Source organism: Ammospiza caudacuta, chromosome 1 (genome assembly GCF_027887145.1).
Source record: "Ammospiza caudacuta isolate bAmmCau1 chromosome 1, bAmmCau1.pri, whole genome shotgun sequence".
NCBI classification, from domain to species: domain Eukaryota; kingdom Metazoa; phylum Chordata; class Aves; order Passeriformes; family Passerellidae; genus Ammospiza; species Ammospiza caudacuta.
Genome location: NC_080593.1, coordinates 156,826,590 through 156,835,271, shown reverse-complemented (window position 1 = coordinate 156,835,271; position 8,682 = coordinate 156,826,590). Strand labels below are relative to the sequence as shown.

Sequence of the window (8,682 nt, the reverse complement as noted above, 5' to 3'; positions counted from 1 at the left end):
ATGGCCCCCTTGGCTCAGATCCTGGCATTGCTGTCAATGGCCATGGCCACCATGGCTGTTGATGTGATCCCCCTGGACATGGCCCAAGGCTCATTTGATGACCAGTACCAGGGCTGTGGCCCTGCCATGACTGAGGCATTGCCAGCCCTCAACAACTCCGAGTTTGAGCAGAACGAGAAGTTTGCTGAGGTCTGGGTAAAGGCTGCAGCTGAGTGGCAGAGTCGGGGGCCCCCTGTGTCCCCTCTGTCCCCAGACCAGGCCACCGCCATCATGGCCTTCTCAATGAGACGCTTCAGCCGCATGTTCAATGAGGCCATGCGTGTGGCCGGGCGCTCCAGCCAGGAATACAGAGACAACTTCCACTTCAAAACGCTGCATTTCCTGCTGACTGATGCCCTGGCCACGCTGAGGGACACTCAGAAAGGGCAGTGTCAGGACGCGTTCCTGAAGGTGTGTAACACCCGGTTTGAGGCACAGCGTGGTGACACCGTCCGTTTTGGTCTATTCGTGCCAATGTTCCTGAGCAAACCAATTGGCGATTGCTCCAATGACACTATGCTCGAGGTGCACACGTGCCATGGCGTGGAAATCCAGTTTTACAGCAAATATCTGGAAGAGAAGGTGGTGCTGATCCCACCCTTTGAGACCTTCAAGGTCACCCAATACACCCGGGAAGGGGACAAGACACAGATCCAGCTCCACTCCACCGGGACCTACAGCAAATACAACTGCGAGTGGCTGCGAGGTGACACCGCAGGGGACAGCCAGGGGGAATGGGGACAGCCATGATAAGGCACAGGGGACAATGACACTCAGTGGGGATGGGGGACAGGACACAGAGTGTGTGGTGGGACAAGGATACCCTGGGCTGGGGACACCAAGTCTGGGGACACCCATTGTGGGCACAGGGACAGGAACTCACATGACAGGGAACAGGGATGGGGATCCCCAGTTCTGGGAGGGAACACGGACAGGAACATCCGTGCCAGGGGACAAGGGACAGGGACAGAGACAGGGACCCTGAGGGTACCAACCATGTCCCTCCTTACTAAAGGCAGTGCTGTGGGGATGGGCCCTGTGTACAGAACACGGGTGGGCCAGGATTCCCCATGCCACTCCCTGAAACCCTGTAACCCCCTGTAACCCTCCATGGCTTCCCTGAATACCCCTGAACCCTGTCACCTCTAAGCCCACCATGACTCCCCTGACTTCCCTGGCCCATGTACCCCCCCATGCCCCCCCTCAACACGCTGTCACCTGTCACCTCATGGCCCCCATCTCTCCTTTCATACCCAACCCCCCATTATGGCCATAAATTACCCCCTACTCCCCTATTCAACTCCCATTTTGCCCCTTTTCTGCCCCAGGTAGGAGCGTCCCCAGGGCTTCCTTTCACGTTGGAGGACTCCTCTTGACAACTGCTGCCCTGGCAGTGGCCACTAGGATCATCTGAGCCATGAGGCCACCAAGGTCACCAAGGTTACTGTGGTTACTGTGGCAACCATGGCCACCATGATCACCAAAACTGCCTGGACCCCCAGAGAAATGAGGCCATCAAGGCTACCAAGGCCACCACTGCCACAATGACCACATTGCCACCTGTTGCCACCATGACAACACTGGAACCACCACTGTCACTGTGGTCACAGCGGCCACCACAGCCAATCTGGCCACCATGGTCACTATAACCATCAAGGCCACTGTGACCACCTTGATCACCAAGACACCCTGAGCCACAAGTCTACCACAGCCACTCTGGCCACTGTGCACACCAAGGCCATTGTGCAAAGCAATTCTATTAAATAATTCTGACAAAGCCAGCAAAAAGTGACCATTCTTAAGCAGGGTTCCAGGTCACTCCCCAGACAACACTCATGGGAATGTCCTTTTCTCTCAACCTCGATGAGGATCCTTGGGAAGCATCCCCTTCCCAAAAGAGGAACCTCACGCATGTTTCATTATAAGCAGGAACTGGGGAGAGGAATCTCTGTCTGAGTGAGGACTGGTCATTCCCAGGGTCAGATGATGAGCAGCCAAGCCCACCACTGATGATCCACCCTCACTTGGTGAGCGGTGAGTTTTACCAAAATCTGCAGCAGACCCCTCTCAATGCAGCCCCAATGGCCACAAATGGGGCATTGTCCCTTGGCTACATTCCAAGCAGAGCATCCTTCCACATCCTGCACTTCAGGGGCTCTTAACAGCTGGAAACTGAGGAGTTCAAGAGGGCAAGGGCAGGTCATGTCCCTGGGGAAGGATTGTCTCCAGTGCCCATCCTGGCTGGTGGGGACCTGCTGGGGCAGCTCTGGAGAAGGACGTGGGAGTGGGTGACCAGTGGAGCTGGCTGTGTGGCCTGGGGCCAGGAGGGATCCAGGAGATGTTGGAAATAGTGGGTCCAGGAAGTCAGGGAGTGATCATGCCCCTCTGTCATGCCCAGTGAGGCACATCAGGAGAGCTGTGTTCAGCTCTGCCCAGTGCCGTGTCCAGTTCTGGGCTGCTCTGGACTCAATCCTGTGCTCAGGGATGACGCTGCCTGAGCTGGGAAGTTGGGCCAGGTGCCCACTCTGGGTCCTTCCAGCCTCACCCATTCTGGGATTTGGGGATTCTGGCGGTTGCAGTTTGGGAATTGCCCACCAGAGGGCAGCAGCTAGCACGGAAATCAGCAGCACTGCTCATGCATCGCCCCCAGCTACAGTTCCGGGTGCCAACAGCAGGCGGCAGCACGAGCTGCTGGCACTGCCGAGCGCCCGCCCCGCCCCATCCTGGCCCTGGGGGCTCTGCAATGGTTTGGGATGGAGCCACCTTAAAGCCCGCCCTGTGCCAGCCCTGCCATGGGCAGGGACATCTTGCCCTGGGCCAGGCTGCTCCAGGCCCTGTCCAACTTGGCCTGGGACACAGCCAGGGATGGGGCAGCCACAACTTCTCTGGGCAGCCTGTGCCAAGGCATCACCATGCCCACAGGGAAGGATTTTATAGGAAAGATGGGTCATGATGTCTTTGAAAAATGACTCAGAGCACTGGAGGTCTTTAGGAGGAATTGTTGTCAGTGTCTTCAAAATGGTTCCTTGATACGTCTACACAAGAAGACATGTGGTTTGTCACAGTATCCTGGTGGTTTGACCAGAAAGTTGGTAGTCCTGAATTTTTGGCTAATAAGAGTAATGGGTCCCCACACAGCCTATTCCATCACCCTGACAGCCTGAACTTCTGAACCTTGGGAGAAAATGACAGCTTGAAGGAGGATATGGGGTAGGAGGTTTGTGACAGGTGCACCTTCCTGTACCTCAGCCAATGGGGAAAGGGAGAGGGCAATGTGTAGCTGGCAGTTTGAGATAAAAGGAGGTTGTGCCCTCTGAATCCTCGATAGAGAAACTCCACAGGGGCTATGGCTGTGGAAACTCTGTCCCTTTATTTGAATCAAGTTTCAAGACTACTTTGAGGACCCTGGGCTTTTCATAGTGTGGCTTTTCCCCACATACTGAAGGTGCTGGGCAGAGCTTAAAGTCTGACTGGCAAAAATGAGGAAAGGACATATAAGTATTTACAGGGGACAATAAACATGGCTGAAAGCAGTGGAGAAAGAGAAAATGGGGAACTCCAGAGGGGTTTTTTACAAGCTCTGTGACACAGAAGGAACGGCGCCACCCAAAAGCGGAAGTTTGCGCGACGACGTCTGGAATATTGGGACAATTATTGAAAATGACCTCCAGATGGCTTCTTAGGATTTCTCCAGAAAAATAAAAGAAGAGAGAGGTGGAGCCATGGCACTTATTTACAGGAAATGTGCTGGTTTTGTATTGGCTAAGAAGCCCATTTTAATAAATATTTTTAATTACAGTGGATAGAAGTGGCAAAGCCCTACTGAGCTGCAGGACCAGGAGAGATCTGCTGTGAGTCTGAGCTGATCAAGAATTCTGGAGTTTTGATACCTCCATTTCTATCAGGGACTTCACTCCAGCTGATTTTGGTATCAGGGGCTGGGGGCACTCCAAGGGACACTTGGAGGGGGAGAGAGGGGACATTGACATCTGGACTGGGACCCTGGGGGTACTGGGGGGGACCCTGGGGGAGAATGTGATGCGGGGTTGGAGTCCTTCAGGAAGATGGGGGATGCTGGGGGACATGGGATTGGTGTTCATAGGGCTCCGGGGGGCAGCAGGGGGGAACTGGGAGTGTGACTGGGGCCCTGGGAGGGCTGGAGGACTCTGCAGGGGGCAGGGAGTGATCCTGGGATTTGGGTTGGGGTCCTGGTGTGTATCATTTCCAACAACCCCAAAGGGGACGCTAGATTGGGAGTGGGGTTGGGGTCTCGGGATGGGGTGAGAGGGACACTGGAGGTTCAGAGAGCGACCCCAGGTTTGGATTGGGGTCTTGAGGGGGCTGAGGGGACCCCAGGGGAATGGCTCAAAACTATGGGAGTGGGACTGGGGTCCCTGGGGGGGACTGGAGGACACCAGGGCCCCCATGAGTGACCCCAGGATCAGGGTCCCAGGAAACATACTGGGATCTCCTGGCCAGGGTGACCCCCTCCCTGGGCTGACCCCACTCTCCCTCCCCAACCCCTCCCCAAGGAAGCCTCCCCATGTCCCTCCATGTCCCTCAGCATCCCCCTCTGTCCCATCAGTGTCTCCTGGTGCCCAGCAGTGTCCTTCCAGCATCCCCTGGTATCCCCTAATGTCTTCCCTGTGTCACACAGTCTGTCCTCTGTGTCCCCTCTATGTCCCCCAGTGTCCCACACTGGTCCCTATGGCCTGTCTTGCCAGGGCCCCCCTGGCCCACACCCTGGCACTGCTGACAATGACCGTGGCCACTGCGGCCTTCAAGGTGGTGCTTCTGGACATGGCCCAGAACTCCTTTGATGACCAGTACCTCAACTGTGGCCCTGCCATGACTGAGGCCTTGCCAGCCCTCAATGACTCTGAGTTCCAGGAGAACAAGGAGTTTTCCCAGGCCTGGGTGAAGGCCAGGGCCGAGTGGCAGAAGCGGGGCTCCTCTTCATCCCCTCTGACCAATGACCAGGCCATCGCCCTCATGGCCTACACGATGGGGGACGTGCACAAGCAGCTCAACCCGGCCATGCGCGAGGCTGGGCGCTCCCACCAGGAATACCAGGACAACTTCCACTTCAAAACGCTGCATTTCCTGCTGACCCAGGCCCTCCAGAAGCTGAGACACCCTCATGAGTGTCCAGATGTGTTCCGTGAGGTGAGGCCGGTCCAGTTCAATGTGACACCTGGCGATAAAGTCCGCTTTGGTCAATTTGCTTCATCATCGTTGGACAAAACAGTGGCCCAGGGTTATGGGAATGTCACAATGTTTGAGGTGCACACGTGCCACGGCGCCGACATCCAGAAGTTCTCCTTCAATCAAAGTGAGAAGGAGGTGCTGATCCCACCCTTCGAGACCTTTGAAGTCACCAAAGTCACCAGGGAAAGGAAGAAGGTGCAGATTGTGCTTCGCTCCACCGGGAACTCCAGCAACTACAACTGCGAGTGGCTGCGAGGTGACATCTTGGGAACAACCTGGGGGGATGGGGACACTCAGTGAGGGTTGGGGACAAGGACACACGGTGATGGGGACACCCATGGCCCAGAGGGGACAGGGACACACACTGTGGCTGGGAGGCAGGACACCCAGATCTGGGGACAGGGACAGGGACAGCATTGTTTGGGCACCGGGGTTGGGGACACCCAGTGGCAGGTGAGGGGAACAGGGACATCCAGTGCTGGGAACACCTACTTGAGTTGGGACAACAAGGTCACCCATGGTTGGGCACAGAGGAAAGGGCTCATTATGGCCCCCTCTGATCTCACAACCTCAGGGTCCCCCCTTACCCCTGTCCCTTTCCCCATGGCCCTCCTGACCCAACTGACCCTCTCATCCCATGATCCCCCCGACCACTCTCTTTGTCCCCACAGGTAGGAGCCTCCATAGGAACTCCCCCCACCTTGGGGGGCTTCTCCTGGCAACCATGGCCATGGCAGTGGCCATTGGAACCCTGTAAGCCACGAGGCCACCAAAGTCACTGTGGCCCTGGGGGCCATTGTGGCCAACATGAGCATGAAGGCCACAAGGACCCCCAGGGAACTGAGGCCACCAAGGCTACCGAGGCCATTATGACCACTATGGTCTCTTTGTCCCGTGTGACCACTGTGGCCATTATTACCACTACGGCCACTGTGGCTTCTATGACCAATCTGGCCACTCTGGGCATTTGAACCACCATGGTCAGCATGGCCATTGTGCCCACAGTGACCCATGATGTCACCATGCCCACTGTGGCTACTGTGGTAACCACTGTAACTACTGAGGCCACCGTGGCCAGTGTGGTTTCCAAGGTGACCAAGGTCACTGCAGCCACCATGGCCTCTGTGGCCACCATGGTCACTGTACCAAGGTGTCCATCCTGGAAAAGCCCCTCCGAGAGCTGCCCAGTGAGGGAGCAATGCCAGGGCAGCAAGGCCAGCACAGGGGGCTGGAGCAGCCAGAACAGCACAGGACAGCAGAGATTGGGCAGTGCCTGGGGCTACTTGGGCTCTTCCCAATAGAGGGGTTTGGGAGTGGCAATGCCACGGCCACCTCCTAGCGCTCCTTGGCTGCCTCGCCTGTTGCATCAATAGGCTGCTTGCTCACATGCTGTATAAGAAATGTATCAAAAACTTGATCCTTGCTCACCTGGTGTATCAAATGTTTATCAGAAATTTGATCCTTGCTTGCCTGGTGTATCAATAGTTTACCAAACTTTGCTTCTGGCTCACCTGATGTATCTGCTACAGCTTCTATAATGCCTTTCCTGCAGAGCGCCTCATTTCCTAAAATAAAGCAGTTCCTGGAGTTTTTGTTAGAGGCAACTCAAAGCTTTATTTTTCAAAGCTGGATCTTCAAAGAAGTGTTGGAAAAATGTTCCTCCCTTTTTCCTCGTACACTGCAGCCTCTCAGAAAGGACCTGAAGGGGCTGGAGCATGTCCAGGGACGGGATGGAGCTGGGGAAGGGTCTGAAGCACAAGGAAGGGCTGAGGGAGCTAGTGGGGGCTGTTCAGCACAATTAAAAAAGAATGAATAATCAGTTCGGGGACAGTTCCAAACTTTCTGATTTGAGGTAAGAAGCGCTGGGAGGCAAACAGAATGAAGAAGGGTGAGAAATAAAATAGATAAATGGGGATAGAGGCAGCACGGCCCATTTATTTATGGAAAAAACGGGCTGTTTTGCTCAGGAAACTTTTTTCATTCAAATCAGGGATTTTCCCTCTTTACCCGCACATCTCCTGGGATTGTAGTTCACGAATTGTCCACAGGAGGGCAGCAGCGAGAGCTGGAAATCAGCAGCACTGCACATGCACCACTCCCAGCTGCAGTTCCGGGTGCCAACAGCAGGCGGCAGCACGAGCTGCTGGCACTGCCAAGCGCCCGCCCCATCCCGGCCCCGGGGGCTCTGCAATGGTTTGGGATGGACCGACCTTAAAGTTCATCCGGTGCCAGCCCTGCCATGGGCAGGGACACCTTCCCCTGGGCCAGGCTGCTCCAGGCCCTGCCCTGTCTGGCCTGGGACATGGCCAGGGATAGGGTAGCCACCTCTTCCCTGGGACAGAAGGAGAATGTTGGTATGGATCTCGTCCATAAATGTATTTGATGGATCAGTGTGACAACAGCTCCAAGCTCTTAGTGCTTCCACTGCCAGAAGGATTTGGTTGCTTCCCTGCTCGGTTCTTTCAGGTCCTGGACAGGTGCATTTGGGTCAGTTCCCCACCCTGATGAACGAGCAGGGCAGGCTGTCCCGGCTGCCCGCTGGGCGCACAGGTTCTCCCGTGCTTAAACCCCGCATTTTTGGGATGTCTTCCCTTGACAACAAAATCCCCACATCCCAAAATCCCACCATCTCCAAAGCCCTAGCATCTCCATATCCCTGCATCCCAAATCCCAGCTGCTGTAGCACAGCACCTCCAAATCCCTATATCCCAAAACCCGTTACTGCAGACCTGGCAACCCCAAATCCCTGCATCCCAAAACCCCAGCTGCTCTAGACACGGCATCCCAGCATCCCAAACCCCAGCTGCTGTAGACATGGAATCCCCAAATCCCAGCTGCTGTAGCACAGCATTCTGAAATCCCTACATCCCAAAATCCCAACTGCTGTACAGCATCCCCAAATCCCTGCATCCCAAAATCCCAGCATCCCAAAATCCCTATTTCCCAAAATCCCAACTGCTGTAGCACAGGATCCCAAATCCCTATATCCCAAACCCCAGGTGCTGCAGGCACAGCATCCCCAAATCTCTGCATCCCAAAACCCCAGCTGTTTTAGACACGGCATCCCAGCATTCCAACATCCCCAGAAACAGCTGCTGGCTGTGCTCCAGGACGAGTCATTCCAGCCCTCCAGGCTGAGCCATTCTAGCCCCAGCTGAGTGTCCCAGGCTCAGCTGCAGGACATCCCCAGGCCTGGCAGCAACCCCAGAGGGAGGCTGGGCTGGGAATTCCCGGGATTCCTGGAATTCCAGGCTTCAGTTCCCTGGGGATCATCCTCCTTAGATCTGCATTTCTTCAGTAACAGGATCATTTCCTCCAGCTGGGTCCCAGTTCTGTGTAATTCCCGAGCACAGGCTCAGCTCGGTTCCTCTGGATCAGGCTCCCTCCCAGCACCCCCAGTTCCTCCCAGTGCCAGGACAGGAGCCCCCAGGGGTG

The 8,682-nt window shown here is 55.7% G+C and overlaps 2 protein-coding genes across 2 annotated transcripts; both read left to right on the top strand.

Moving 5' to 3' along the window:
• Window positions 1-1,732, top strand: LOC131564654 (erythroblast NAD(P)(+)--arginine ADP-ribosyltransferase-like). Its single transcript, XM_058815219.1, has 2 exons — window positions 1-745; window positions 1,650-1,732. The coding sequence occupies exons 1-2, from the start codon at window positions 1-3 to the stop codon at window positions 1,730-1,732; spliced, it is 828 nt and encodes a 275-aa protein (XP_058671202.1).
• A 3,014-nt stretch (window positions 1,733-4,746) lies between these two features.
• Window positions 4,747-6,141, top strand: LOC131564579 (NAD(P)(+)--arginine ADP-ribosyltransferase 2-like). Its single transcript, XM_058815097.1, has 2 exons — window positions 4,747-5,503; window positions 5,919-6,141. The coding sequence occupies exons 1-2, from the start codon at window positions 4,747-4,749 to the stop codon at window positions 6,002-6,004; spliced, it is 843 nt and encodes a 280-aa protein (XP_058671080.1). The 3' UTR covers window positions 6,005-6,141.
• The last annotated feature ends 2,541 nt before the right edge of the window (window positions 6,142-8,682 follow it).

Coding starts and splice junctions, on each gene's coding strand:
- LOC131564654 (XM_058815219.1), top strand. CDS start 1: ATGGCCCCCTTGGCTCAGATCCTGGCATTGCTGTCAATGGCCATGGCC. Junction 746..1,649: donor CAACTGCGAGTGGCTGCGAG/GTGACACCGCAG, acceptor CTGTGGTCACAG/CGGCCACCACAGCCAATCTG.
- LOC131564579 (XM_058815097.1), top strand. CDS start 4,747: ATGGCCTGTCTTGCCAGGGCCCCCCTGGCCCACACCCTGGCACTGCTG. Junction 5,504..5,918: donor CAACTGCGAGTGGCTGCGAG/GTGACATCTTGG, acceptor TTGTCCCCACAG/GTAGGAGCCTCCATAGGAAC.